Source organism: Marmota flaviventris, chromosome 8 (assembly GCF_047511675.1).
Source record: "Marmota flaviventris isolate mMarFla1 chromosome 8, mMarFla1.hap1, whole genome shotgun sequence".
Taxonomy (NCBI): domain Eukaryota; kingdom Metazoa; phylum Chordata; class Mammalia; order Rodentia; family Sciuridae; genus Marmota; species Marmota flaviventris.
Genome location: NC_092505.1, coordinates 124,168,365 through 124,183,148, shown reverse-complemented (window position 1 = coordinate 124,183,148; position 14,784 = coordinate 124,168,365). Strand labels below are relative to the sequence as shown.

The window sequence follows — 14,784 nt, the reverse complement described above, 5'->3', positions numbered from 1 at the left end:
GAGATTCCTGGCAGAGCTGAAGGGCCGGCACTCCTCACCTGGGCCCCTCTCCCCTCCAGGGAGTCAGGCTCTCCAAGGCCCTGCCCCATTGGTGCCCTCAGCATCCAAGGCCAGCAGCCTCAGCTTTGACGTCCACCTCCACTCACTGACCCCCAGCCCCACCCACCCTCAGTGGACAGCAGCCTGAGTCCACTTCTCTGGGGCTGGGTGGGTGTTTCCTGCATGTTTGAGATTTTATGGAGGAAATCAAAATAAAGAAACAAAGCCTTTGTTTTATTTCTGGACTCCAACTGGGGATGGCTGGAGGGATGGAAAGGGGCAGCAGGAGCTGGTCACTTGGCATGTCAACAAAATAGCCATTCTAATAGAGCATTTCACAGGGACTTTTCTATTTAGGGTTGGTGTGGTCGAATAGGAAAGATGGACGGAGGGCTGAGATCCATCTGCGTGGAGAAGAAGAGGGTGGGGTAGCCTTTGCCCCAAGCAGAGTCTGTGGCAGAGCTTAATATCCAGGCAGGGGCCTGGGACCTCCCAGGTAGGCCACCAGAGTTGGGGTGCCCTAGGCACTCTCCATCCTCCCTTCCTGGGGGGACCCCCCCCCCACTGCAGTTTCTGCTCCACTCCCTGTTTATATGAATCATCTTGAGGGAGTCCCCTACCTCCATACCCAGAGAGGGGAATGTCACCACTGACCTCTGTGTCCCTTTCTTCTCTAGTCAGGTTATGTTTCTTCATGTGTAGAAATGGGGAGACGCACTCCCCAATATTTCCTAATCTTCCCAAAGGATTCTCTCATTGGAGAACTTTTTCAAGGGTATCATGTATTTTTGTTTGAAAATTGCTCAAGTATCAATGAAATCCCTGTTTGATTCTCCACCCTGTTGTAGATCACAGACTTTCTCCAAGGGCTTAAAAGAAAGAGGGTGTGCTGTGGCTCAGAACAGGGCAGAAGTTAAAATCCAGTGTCAGAAATCTTCCCTTTGTTTGGTCAAGCCCCACAAATTTCTCCCTGGCTGTCTCTCTCCTCAAACTTACTTTCCTGCCATTTTCCAGGGACCAAGTTTCCTGGACGCTTAGCCCCAGACCTTCTGAAAACTCCAAATTTCCATGACTTTTGATTGCAGAGGAATGATGACATCTATCCTGGACGAGGCTATGAACTTTTTACCTTTTTTTTTTTTCTTTTTCTTTTCTTTTCTTAAATCTGGAAAGGGTCATTAAAGAGTTTGTCTAAACAAGGATTATGCATCCTAGAATTACAGTAAGAATCAAAAACTATGGAATGATTGTAGTGATTATTACCAGCCAGATCAGATTCTTTTTTTTTTTTTTTTTTAGAGAGAGAGAGAATAATTTTTTTAAATATTTATTTATTTTTTTTTAGTTTTCGGCAGACACAACATCTTTGTTTGTATGTGGTGCTGAGGATTGAACCCCGGGCTGCACGCATGCCAGGCAAGCGCGCTACTGCTTGAGCCACATCCCCAGCCCCCAGATCAGATTCTTAAGTCGAGCCTTCAAACTCAGATGTTAATTTTTTTCATGCTTTCCTGCTAGAACATTTTGCAGAGTAGCTGTCAGGATTAGAGATGATGTAGATCAACAAATATTTGTGGAGCACCTCTGTGCCTGGCTCGTGCTGGGTACTGACAACCTTCTAAGACACATTACATCATAAACAACTAAGCATTAAGTACCAGCATGCAGAGTACTGTCAAGGCAAACAACTAGGTGCTTATGGAGAACATAACAGTGATCTCTCCGAGTCTGAGATGCAGTGAGGATCAGGGAAGCGTATGTAAGGTGCTTAGCATGTGGTCCGGGCTTAGGAAACAGGCATTATAAATATCAATCTGGGTCACAGGACTCAGCCTGAATCCTCATCCCACTGGTTGCTGCTACCACCCACCAACAGTAGTTTTGCAGACAGGTGTTTAATTGGCCTGAGATTATGCAGCTAGCAGAGGGGCAGACAATTTTTAGCCGTGACTTTTAATGAAAGCGCTGCATGTAGAGAGCAGGGGGTGGGTGCCTGGCCCCCCGCAGCTGGTACAGATGTCTGGGTGAGCCCTGCCTTTGGGAATGCAGCAGCCTGTCAGCTCTGTGTTCCTTCCACGCTATCGCTGCCAGGCCTGGCCAGCCGGGTTTGGAGGGCAAAGAAACACAGCAGCCCTTAAGAGCTTGGAGGGCCGAGGTGTGGAAGGTGGCCTCCTGCCTTTCCAGCTAAGCGGGCTTAAAATCCTGGGTCCGGAGGGCCCTGCCTCCAGTCCTGGCTGGACCCTGAGCACTGGGCAGCCGTTCCTTCTCCTGTCCTGTTCTCTAGGCCTTCGCAGAGGAAAATCCCACACCTCCCCGTCCTGCTCATTGCCATGCCCAACTCGTTCTCAGGAAGTTTCTCTTTTATTTGGCCCCAGTCCTGCTCTCTGCAGTCTGGTTACTCTTTAAAAAATGGAGATTGGATCACCTCACCCCACCTCAGGAAAAAGCCTGGACGGTTTCTTTTGATAAGCAGAAAAAAAAGTTCAGGTTCTCTGTTAATGGTGTTTAGTATTTTGAATATGAATGATGAGAGCCAATCCCGGCAATGATTCCTTTTTGGAGTGCCTTTGGACCCTCCACCGCCCTGGGTCTGACACACTCCTGCGCAGCCTGTGCCCTCCCCCTGGAGAACACTCCTCTGGAAATTTTCCTCGGCCTGAATAACCCCTGCTGCTGCTCCTCAGGGTCACTTCCACTTCCTTTCATCTCAGCCTCTTTGCAGCCAAAGCCAGGCCAGGCCAAGGCAGCGAGAAAAGGTCTTCTGCCTGGGAACAGCCACCCCACTGGATATGTGCCGCTCAAAAAAGGCCAAGGTGGCAGCTAGTGACCTGGGCTGGGGCCACCATGAGGCGTCGGGATGATTTGTTTGCTTTGTACAATGTGTAAAACTTTTAAATTGATGGTTAGTATTTTAAAATCTGGTCTACACATAACTCAAATTTATGGACACTTTTTAAAAAATTTAAACTGGTAGCTCTGTTGCAGATAGTCTTTGGTTGCTGTGGTTAACTGTAAGGCCCTCAGGGGGCCCAGAGACAGAGAGGACAAGGTCTAGTCCTCAGCCCCCTCTCCCACTGTAGCTGATGAAGCATCCCCAGCTCCTGGATGTAGATCAACAAATATTTGTTGAGCACCTCTGTGCCCGGCTGGTGCTGGGTACTGACAACTACTAAGACACATTACATCATAAACAACTAAGCATTAAGTACCAGCATGCAGAATACTGTGAAGGCAAACAACTAGGTGCTTATGGAGAATATAACAGTAATCTCTCCAAGTCTGAGATGCTATGGGGATCAGGGAAGCGTATGTAAGATGCTTAGCATGCGGTCCGGGCTTAGGAAACAGGCATTATAAATATCAATCTGGGTCACAGGACTCAGCCTGAATCCTCATCCCGCTGAGGGCCCTACACAGTTAACCACAGCAACCAAAGACTATCTGCAACAGAGCTACCAGTTTAAATTTTTTAAAAAGTGTCCATAAATTTGAGTTATGTGTAGACCAGATTTTAAAATACTAACCATCAATTTAAAAGTTTTACACATTGTACAAAGCAAACAAAGGGGAAGTGGAAAGGGGCACTTTCCAAGAAGAGGTCCATGGCTCTGAGGCCAGCCAGATGATGGACACTCATGGCCTTGGACAAACCACAGAATTCTCTGTCCTTCAGGGTTCTAGGGGCTAACAGTATCTTCTTGGCAAGGTGTATGTGAGTTGTCAAGGGGAGTCATGGCTGTCACCTGGCACCTGTGGAAGGAGACTCCGGAGGTAGCAGAGGGCCCCGAGGAAGCAAGACTTTTGGGGCTCAGTTCAAAACATCCTGAGGAAACTGAGGCAGCTCCTTTGATGGGTGGTTTTCTAGGCAATGTGGGCAGAGAGCACTCACAGGTGGACTGTTCCTACAGGTGCCAGTGCCCTATGAGGGTCTGGAGCCTGATCACTGAGTGCCATCCTTGGAGACACAGCTGGGAATCAGCAGGAGCAGAGAGTGTACAGGGAGTGGGAGGAGCTTCAGGCACCCGTGGGCGAGCTCTTCAGGAGCACCCACGAGGAGCAACAGTGCTGGAGTGGTGGGGGACCGTGCTGGTGGAGGGGGTCCAGGCCAAGGGCAGACACCTGCCACTGAGTGGGTGAGCCTCAGAGTTGCTGAACTTTGACCTTGAATTTTAAGTAAAGGGTTGAAGTAAACTGAGAAAGGAAGAGAGAGTCAGGGCAGAAAGGTGGGTGGGAAGATGCCCGTGAAGCGGGTTTGTGCAGGGTTGAACCTGAGCAGCCCAAGATGGGGCCATGCCAGAGGGGTCAAAACAGGGAGAGGCAGGACCTCAGCCCTCTGGCTGCAGGAGTGCAGGGCCCTCAGAGTGGGCAAGCCCAGGGTGTGTGGAGCCAGCTGTCCCTGTACGGTGACTGCTAGCATGACCTTGTTGGTCACAGGCAGATTCCTGTGGAGGGCTGCAGAAGTTCTCCTTAGCTGCAGGTGCAGCTGACCCAACACTAAGAAAATATTAATAGGCCTCCAGGGACTGAGATTTAAAAATAAAGCCACTTACCCCTCTCTTGCCTCAGCTGCCACCCAATAAAACCATGAGCCCGAGGGCAGCCTGCCCTCACAGAGCCCACGCTCCACAGGACAGGAGACCCTTTCTCTCACCCCTAGATTGAGATCCCTCCCTGTCCTCCGTGAGTCACGGGGACACCGTGGGGGCAGGGGTGGAACTAGAGGCTGTGCTTAGTGTAGGGATGCAAAGATGAAGATCCTGAGTTTTCAGGAAGCCAACAGTGACCTCCTCCCCTGCCACCTGCCACTCCCCATCACCTCTGCTGTCCACATGTCCACACCCACACTCAGTTGCAGTACCCAGCGCCTTCTTGGTTTTTAACACCCCTGATTCATATTTGGAGGCTTCTCTTCCTCATGTGGACACACTTGTCCTATTTTTTACCTGGCTAACACCTACTTGGCCTCCAAGACTCTATTCTGACATTATCTCTACTATGAGGGCTTCCTCAATACCCCCAGACTAGGTGAGATACCTCCCACTCTTGGGCTCCCACATTACTTAGCCCTCTGTCTGTCACCTCTCTCTGCCTCCTCTTTACACTGTGAGCCCCCCAAGGGCTGAGCTGGGCTCAGGCTCCTTCATCCTGGTATCCCCTGTTCTAGGACCCAGCACACAGCAAGTGCTCTGGGGCACTGACTGGGGTGTCGGTCCACAGGGTGAATGGGTGTGTGTCTGGAGAGGAGGGTGGCTTCCATTGATTCCTCTATCTCTCCTGGTTCATTCCTTTGGATCAGGTAAAACCAGGCCCATCCTACGTCCTGTAACCTGTCGGCATTTTTCTTTTTTTTAAGAATATATCCCACAAGCCGCAGGGCATAGAGAGGGCCAGGTTTCCTGGTGCAGAACACTTTTGGATTTTTGGAGACAGTTGGTTTAATGTTGGGTTCACTAGCAGTTTGGTATCTTTCCTGTACTCTGCATCAAGGAAGCATCCCCTGAGTACTTGGGGACATATAAAAGAAGGCGTGGATCCTGCCTCTGTAAAACTTCACTCTCATCTGTCATTCAGTCAACAAGCACCTGGGGACTTGCTGTCCTAGGGTGTTGCTGTAGAGATCAGCACCAGGCTGAGACATGGGAGCTGCCTTCCAGGGCAGATTGAGAGCTGAAGCCAGGTCACAGTTGGCAGGAGAGCCTTCCAGGGAGGGAGATGCTGGGTTGTGTTGAGCTGTTCCCCGTGGGACAGTCTGAAGGGAGCTCCAGAAATTCAGGGAGGGCTTTGGAGCAGCAGGGCTTCCTGCAGGAGAGACTTGGGATGGATTTTGAAAGATGTTGATGTTGGATCAAGCAAATAAATGTCCCCTTTCATCCCACCATGAGACAAATGCTGCTGCTGCCCCACTTATACAGAAGGTAAGCCACCTGCCTGAGGTTCCAGGCTGTCTCATCCCACAGCTCAAGCTCCAGGTGAGGGACCAGCCCACATCTGGGCAGGGAACAGCTCATTTGTGGACCACCAGGGGATGGACTGAAGTAGGGACCAGCACAGTGGGAGGGTCCCCCATGGAGGTGCTAGAAAATGAGTTCTCAGAGCAGCCTGGTGCCCACAGCTTCCATTCTGATCCTCATTGCAGGGGGCTGCAGCAATATCAGATCTGTGTCCTGTGCAGCAGACCTCGTCCCAGTCAGGATCTGGGGTGGCAGGGTGTCTGTTCACAGTGCCTGCCCTGGGTGCCCCCTAGTTCCTGACCTGTCCTTGGTTGCCTCCTTCACTCTGATGCCAGCTCCCTGGCTCACTGCTGACCTCTCTCTGGCACTCCTGGATCTGCCATCTCTACCCTGGCCTGGCTCCACACACAGGTGGCCACCACCCTGCCAGCTGTGGGAGGTCACCTAGCATTAACAGGCTGGCTGTAGCTCTGGAACCACACTGGGTGGTTTTAGATCCTGTTGCTGCTGCTTTCTAGCTGGGCAACCTTAGAAAAGGTATTTCACTTCTCTGTGTTCCAGTTTCTTCAGCTGTGAGGTGGGGCTAATCCAAGCCCCTACCTGATAGGGCTGAGGGGAGTTAATGAAGTGTCTTCCAGCAGCACCAGACACAGGTCTCCTGGCTGTTTTACTACCATCTCTGGTGGAAGAGGCCCAGAATCCAAGGTGATGTCTGCCATGGCTCTGGGAATGGGGACGGGCTGTACCCACACCCCCCACTTGCCATCTAGAGGCCATGTTTAAGGTCTTTTGCAGCAGGAGATAACATACCTGGCTGGCTGGGTGGTTGTCTTAAGAATAGAGTGAGCCGAAAGCACAGGGGGCTTTGTGGAGGAGTTGGGTGGTCTAATGACAGGGTTGGGCTGGAATCAGCCAAGATATGAAACAAAAGGGCTGGGGCAAAGTGTTGCAGAGGGCAGAGTGAACCATTAAGGGATGCCAAGTGGCCTGGGCCCCTGGAGGGTCAAACGCCATTTATGCACAACCCGCAGGTCAGTGACTCTGGGGAAGCTGCCCATTTCTGGGAATTGTGCAGAAGGGAGGGGCAGCTCCTGGAATGCACAACCATTTCCTCCACATGGGTTGGGTTACTCCCCCCAATGTGTCCTCATCCCCTAGAGCTGGGCACACCCAGACATCATAAAGATGAGATTAGCTTCCCAGGACTGATTTAGCTCCATGTGAACTCACTCTCTCTGCCTTATATATCTAGAAAACTTGCAGCTCAGCTAATGAGGTTAAGGGGCAATCTTTAAAATAATTAGTATCGAAGTAGGCAAAAGAGCAATGATTACCAAACAGTGAAATCAGCAGCATCTTTGGGAGAAGCTGTGGGTTGTCCACTGCCCGAACCTCTAGCAATCTGTGGTTCTGTAGTCAGGGCCAGGGAAGCAGCCGCAGGATGCAGGATGCCCTGCAGGGTCCTGACTCACCCTGACAGTTAAAGCATAGCTGTGGGATGATGCAAACAAATCGACGATTAATTGACAGAAGACTTGGAGACCGTGTGGCGTGGCAGTGCGAAGCATGATCGTTGGTGTCTGAGCGTCCACAGCAGAGTTCCACTACACAGTGGCAGTTGTTGGTTGCTGTGCAACTCCTCCAGGGCACCACTGGCTCTGGCCAGGGCTGTATGATGCTGCTTTGCAGCTAGGCCCCTCAATGTCCTCTATAGATAAAGCCATTTTTTTTTTCACATGTACAGCTCATCTGGAACAACAGACATGGTGGGAAACAAGCTCTGTAGAAGACCTAGAACCTGGGAACTTGGGAAGAAGCAGATTTGGAGAGGAATTCTAGCTAGTGGGTACTGCTATCTTGGGGGGTTTCTGGGGCCCATGGCTGTCTTAGGTATTTATACCTGTTAATGTGTTAGATCCTGCCATAGTGTACGTGTGGTATAGGTTGTGATGGGTGGGGCCGGGAAGTGGACTAAATCACCAGGACCTGCCAGGTCAGAAGGGAGAGGAATAGTTGTGATATTAGAGTCATATGGTCCCTGGGGTGGGGGGCAGGGAGGGTTATAAGTCCAAGGACATTGTGGCTCTCCCCTGGCCTGCTTCAATGAATTTGCCTATCAGTGCAAATATGTCCTTGCTGAGTGACCCTCTGAGTTATTGTCACTGGGGCCTTGCACATTCTTGGGACTCTGTTCTATACAGGAGGACTCTAAGGCTCCAGAGAGTTAAAAGCCTTGCCCCAGACCACACAGGGAGCCCATGCCAGAGCCGTGAGTAGAACACTGGCTGCCTGGCTACAGAGAGAAGGCTGTGACTGACCCCCAGGCTGCCACACTGAGAGCCCCTGGAACTTTGCACACGACTGTTCCCTGGAGGTTCCAGACCCACCTGCCACAATTTGAAAGTTGCTTCATGAAGAGCTCATGTTGGGGTCACCAGGCCACCCAGCCACCCACTTCCTAGGGGTCTGCCCCAGCCCATTTCAGAAGGATGGACATCATTTTCCTGCCCTTTGGCAGGCATGAAGGAGGGCTGGGTGGTGGAAGGCTGCATTGGGGCAGGGTCAAGTGGTCTGATTATGCATAGACACAGATCTTCCTTAGTTTGAACCCTGCTCAGGGTCATGAGAGCCAAGGGATAAGAAGACGTGACTCTTGTCCTCACAGAGCTTACCACCTGCTTGGAGAGGTGACTCCCCCAATTGACAAACAACTCTAGATCACGCAAGATGATGCTGATTATGGGTAAAGAAAGTGAAAAAACAGGCAACTCCTGGGTGCTGTGGTGCACCCCAGCATCTCAGGAGGCAGGGGCAGGAGGGTCACATGTTCAAAGCCAACCTCAGCAACTTAATGAGGCCCTAAGCAACTCATGAGACCCTGCCTGAAAATAAAAAAATAAAAAAAGGGCTGATATAGCTCAGTGTTAAAGAGCCCCAGAGCAAATAAAATAAAATAAATATAAAAAACAGCTTACTTGTCAGTTTAAAGATGCCTGAGGTTTTCATGTACATGTTATTAAAATTGTTGAGGAAGCGATGTTGCCTTTTAGGAAGAAGTTTCCAGCATGAGCCATGGTTCAGGTTGCTGGTGCAGCCTGTAGACTGGGTGGGGCCCTGGGAGTAGTTGGTTGCCACGGGAACCAGCTCAGCCGCCTCCACTGCCAAGTGGCTGCTGTTCCAAAAGTTGGTTTCTGCATGGAGGGGGCTGCCTGGAACCTCAGAGCCATTTCCCATGGAAACAATGCTCTCGATGATGGGTGACGGGCCCACAGAGGCCTATTTAATCTGGCACTGAGAGCTGAGATGCCAGTGTGGCTTCTAATGGAGGAGGAGGTGGGGTGGGGGGTGGAGGAGGAGGAAGAGGAGGAGGGTGGCAATCAAGGAGCCTCAGAGCAGAAGAACCATGAGCCAGAGGGGGGGGGGAATGCTGCCTGTCTTCTGAGATCAAAGGGAAAAAGGCAAGAAAGGAAATACTGGGGCACCTTCTCTGAGCTGAGCATATTCCATACATTTCTATTTCATGCTCAGAGCAATTCTGCAAAGTGTGATTCTCTAACCAAGCCCTCTTTACAAGTCAGATGCTGAGGCCATGAAAGGAATTTGCCCAAGGTCATTCAACTGGCCAGTAGGAGAGTACCCTGCACAGCAAATTAGTGGGGAAACTTTGAGAAGAACCCAAGTCTATCTTATATACCACTTTCCTACCTCAGAAGGGCCCATCTATGGTCCCCACAAGTGAAGAGCCAACATTCTAGAATGATCTCCAAGGTGCCTTCTCGCTGAGAGGACTGGAAAAGAGAGGGAAATTGCGAATGTAAGCACTTTGCTTCTTAACCACTGACCGACTTTTATCCCGCAGTGACTTCAATCATAGCCTATTAGTGGCTTTTTAAAAATTCTCTGTGCCACGTGAGATCAACTTATTCTGTAGGAGAGGGATGCCTGCCTCTTGATATCTTGGCCATACTTCCTATTTACAAAGACATCATTTGGTCAGAGGGTTTTTCTGGGTGGAAAGACATGCCCATCAGGAGAGGATTCAGCCTAGAGCCTTCGTGAATTGGGGTGTTCTCTGGACTGATTCTCCCTCTTTGGCAGTGCTTTCTTTCTTTCTGAGCTTGTACTTGTTCCAGAAGGGTCCTCCTATCTATGGCACTGGTCTGACCTCTTAGAGTCAGTCCTACTCCCTGGCTGAGAGTTGAATCTTGTCTGCATGGTAAGGGCCAGCTCTGGATGATAGGTCACCTGGCGGCCGTTCAGAAATACCAGTGTCCAGCACATGCCCACCCTATGCCAGTGCTGTGCCAGGTTCTGGGGACAGAGAGGAGCAAGATGCAGCCCCTGTCCTTGTGTGCATAGGAACATGTACAGGATCCAAAGTGTGATGGTGGCCTCTGCGCCAGGAACCACAGGGCTCAAAGTGCAGGGTGGTGTCTCCCTTGGGAGGTGACTCTGGGTTTGGACGTGACCCAAGAAGGAGTGTGTGCCCTCCCAGGTGCCTGGGTATATGTGGAGTGTGCTCTGTGACCACAGGGAACCCTGGGAGGACCCAAAGCTGGTTGGGGGTGAGAGGAAAGTATGAAGGGCTATGGCACCAGCGTGGCTGGAGAGGTTAGCCCTAAATGACAAGGTGACAGGACTCAGATGTCCAGTGAAGGAGCCTGGACTTGACTTATCAGCTGTGGGCTTCACCAGAAGGGTTTGCAGCACAAGGGACCCAGCCTGGTGTGTGTCAACCACAGAGTTCCTCTTCCAAAAGTCCATGTTAGAAGGAAGTCCCGAGTGGGACGGTAACCCCACGACATGGTTCCCTGTGCCCTGTGGGGTTCAACCCCTGAGTGTAGGGTGCTGTGAAAAGGAGGGTGCCCAGCTGCCCATGTCCTGCCAGCTGTCTTGGCAAGCAGAGGGCATTTTTTGAGCAAGTCCCCAGGTGATTCTGCTGTGGGTGGTCCGAGCTCTGTCTCAAAGGTTAAGTTCACGGCCTCTCATATTTACTAGCGTGTTATCTTGTTTTCCTTCGAGAAGAAAATCAACAGAAATGATTTTACTTCCCCATACCTTCCCACCCACTTAGTACACTGTGGCTGCCAGCAGAGAATGGAAGCTTTGGAAATCACCCTAACACCAGCAGACACGTTTCGGCCCTGGCCGTGGGTCATGGTGCACCCCAGGCAAGAACAACCACGGTTCACGGGGGGTCGTGAGGAGCTGCTCTGAGACGGAGAGGAGGGAGGGAGCTGGCCCTTCCTGTCCTCTCACTGTTTCTGCCACCCTCTGCCTCCCCTCTGGCCCCTGTGGACCACCACCGATGCCGTAGATTAGCCACGAGAGAGCTCAGTTAATTGAAGCCACAGCTCATCTCCATCTTTGTAGCAAGATGTAGGAATCAGATTCTGGGGCTGCAGCCAGTGCTGATCCCATCCTGACCCAAAGGAGCTAAATAAAATGAGAGAGAACTGAACTTTTTCAGGTGGCTTAGACATTTTACTATTGTCAAAGTTTTCCAGTATACGAATATTATACAGTCATCCCTCGGTGTCCAAGGGGGATTAGCTCCAGGACACCCCAAGGACACCAAAATCCTCAGATGCTCAAGTACCTTATATAAAATGAGACAGTATTGCATATAATACATCTTCCCATCTCTATATTACCTACATGCCTAATACACAATAAATGCCACAACAATTGTATTGTTCAGGGAAAAATGATAAAGAAAAAAAGTCTGTAAACGTTTAGCGTAAATGTAATTTTTAAAATATTTTCAATCCACAGTTGGTTCAGTCTGAATGCAGACTCATGGATGAGTAGGTATGACTGTGCATTACCTGTTATAGAAAATTGAAACAGAGAGGAAATCAAAGGACCCTGCAGGGAGACAACCTTCTAAACCTCTCAAAGCCAGATTCACCCCTGGATGTGTAGATAGATTCATTGGCGGGTACCTTCCTAGAAGTGGGATTATATGTATTTGCTACTTTGCAGCCTAGCTTCCCCCCACCTCTATACATACTACAACATTTTTAATATCATCCTTGTTAATTATTCCATTACATAGACAAACTTCTTTAATTCTCTTCTCCAACATTTAAGTCATTTCCATTCCCCTCCCCCATTCCCAACATCTTTGTACACGTCCCTGATTATCTCCTTAGAATAAATTCTCACATGCTTACAGCTGTGGGAGAGGGTACATCCATTTTCAGTTCTGATATGTTTATGCAAGTGTCTCCCTCCCCCAGGCCTGAGGGTATCAAAGTGCATACTTCCCTTATACTGGGGGAAGTCCTAAATGTCAACATCAGGCTTCAGTGACTGCGAAGGATTCCACAACCACTCTGGCCTGTAACCCCATGCAAATCAGGACGGCCACAGAACCCACATTTGTGTCTAACACCCTTTCTGACACAACCTAGAATTGAAGACTCTTTTAGAGATGAAAATAGAAATGAGGAGCACCCAAGCCAGCCCTATAATCTAATAGATAAGGAAACTGTGGCTCAGAGAGATCAGAATCCTCTCCCAAGTAGGGGTGTCATACGGGAGCCCCCGTCCCTTGTCCTGTGGGCCACGTTGCCTCCCTCCCTTGGTGAGACCATAAGTCACACACGGTGGCTTTCCCCTTCCAGCTTGCACGGGAACTTTCCCCTTTGCTTCTTCTGGAAGGTGGGGTGGAGCTTTCTTTCCCTCTGTTAACACCCAGTTTTCATGCTACCAAGGAGGCCCCAACAGGAGGACCCAGCTCCTCCCTGGCAGGGTCCACAGTGAGCAGCTAACACTCCTAATTGTTCTTCAGGTAACACCTCCCTACCAGTGCTGGCAGCCTCCTCTTCCTGGAGACTGTTGGCTCCTATCACTGTGACACTTGCTGGTTTCCCTCCTGTTTTTCGGATTGCGCTTTCTTTCCATGACCCCTGCCTGTCTGTCTTCCTTGACACTATTTCCAAAGGTCACTCTTAACTCCTCTGCAGTCACCTCTTCACATCAGTCTATATCTGTGAAGGGGCCAGGTTGTCTTCTTCTACTCCTCCTCCTCCTCCTCTTCCTCCTCCCCCTCCCCCTCCCCCTCCCCCTCCTCCTCCCTCCCCCCTCCCCCCTCCTTCCCGCCTGCTTTATTCCACATGTCTTGCCTCCTCCTCCTCCTCCTCCTCCTCCTCCTCCTCCTCATCCAGGCTCCTCTCAAACTTTTGCATTCAAGTGATGCTTCTGCCTCAGCCTCCTGGGTGGCTGGGACTACAAGCATACACCACGATGCCTGGCTTCCAACAGCCCTGCAGAATCCTGTCCCACATTTCCAGCTGCCTCCTTAGCTTAGGGTTTTTCAGCTTTGGCAATGCTCTGTGATGGGGGACCATCCTGTGCAGTGTGGGATGGTTCAGCAACATCTCTGGTCTCTGCTGACGAGATGCCAGTGGCATCCACTCAATTGTGACATCCAAAAATATCCCAAGACATTGCAAGAATCCTTGAGGGGGCAGAATCACCCCTGGTTGAAAACCACTGCCTCAGTCCAGACTTGGCATCATCCAAATAAAACTACCACCTCAGGCTCCCCTTCCTTTTCCCTAATGAAAACAGGGTGGCCAGTTGCCCTTAGGTTCCAAAATGACCATGTGTGGTAAAGGCCAAGGAAACAGGGAGAGGAGCCAGAATTCAGAGAGTTGGAGGAGCCTCAGAGTCCCTGAGCATAGGTGTGCTGAGTAATTATGGCATTTTGCTCTAAGCCCAGACACAGCTTCAAATCCTCAGCATAGCATTCCTATTGATAAGAGATGTTCCAGTCGATAAAGACGATGTGAAAGGTGGACCTTTGTGTGCTCTGACCAAAGCCCTCGTGTTTACCTGTAAAGTTTGAGGGCAGAGTTTAGTTCTGAACTAAGCCCTTTAACAGAGCGTTTGACTGTGATTTGTTAAAGAAGAACAGTGGTACTCTGTCCCCCAAACCAGTCTGGCACATAGTTGGTGTTCAATAAAAGGTGGCAGAATTAAGTCCTTTGAACAGTGATGGTCTCCGTGTGGTAGATCCAGGGATGATACTTTTATTTTCTTTTACTTTCCCTCATTTGGAACCCTTTCCACTTTGGGGAGTACTTGTTACTTTATGAGAAGGGAGGAAAACCCGTGAATATTTCCCCCTAATTGAAAAAGAAAAAAAGTCCCCTGCTTTATTCCACATGTCTTGCCTCCCCAGGTCTGACCTCCCAGCAACATGGCAACCAGCGCCGTCCCCAGTGACAACCTCCCTACGTACAAGCTGGTGGTGGTGGGGGACGGGGGCGTGGGCAAGAGTGCCCTCACCATCCAGTTTTTTCAGAAGATCTTTGTGCCTGACTACGACCCCACCATTGAAGACTCTTACCTGAAACATACAGAGATTGACAATCAATGGGCCATCTTGGACGGTGAGACTGGGTGACAATCCTGCTTGGTGTTAGTTGGGGAGGATCTGGGAAATTTAACAAGTTTCAGTGGGACCAGATGGTTTCCTTCTTGTCATTATGGGGAGGTTGGTATAAGGCTGTATTTGATTTGCTGGGTGAATTCTGAACAGGCAAGTCCTTCACAGAAGCCTTGAAGTGCTTTGTGGAAACCAAAATATACCAGAATCATACCAACTCAGCAATGTCATGTTTGTTATTGCTTGCTTGATCCGAAGCTCTGATTAACAGTTAAAGATGTCTCTAGCTAATAAACAACGGAAAGACAAATTATTTCTTAATAAGCATAGTGTATTTTGTAATTGTCTTTGGGGAGGGAATCTTGATATGACATTGTGTTTCTCTTTTGGTCTAAA

At 50.0% G+C, this 14,784-nt stretch overlaps 1 protein-coding gene across 5 annotated transcripts in view; it reads left to right on the top strand.

The window, feature by feature from the left end:
- Positions 1–14,784, top strand: part of Mras (muscle RAS oncogene homolog) — a 53,504-nt gene that overhangs the window by 7,389 nt on the left and 31,331 nt on the right. For all 5 annotated transcript variants that reach the window (XM_071615619.1, XM_027933700.3, XM_071615618.1 and 2 more), the window contains one exon: positions 14,182–14,392. In XM_071615619.1, the coding sequence (XP_071471720.1) occupies positions 14,200–14,392 (193 nt within the window). In that variant the 5' untranslated portion in view covers positions 14,182–14,199. The remainder of the gene's footprint in view (positions 1–14,181; positions 14,393–14,784) is intronic.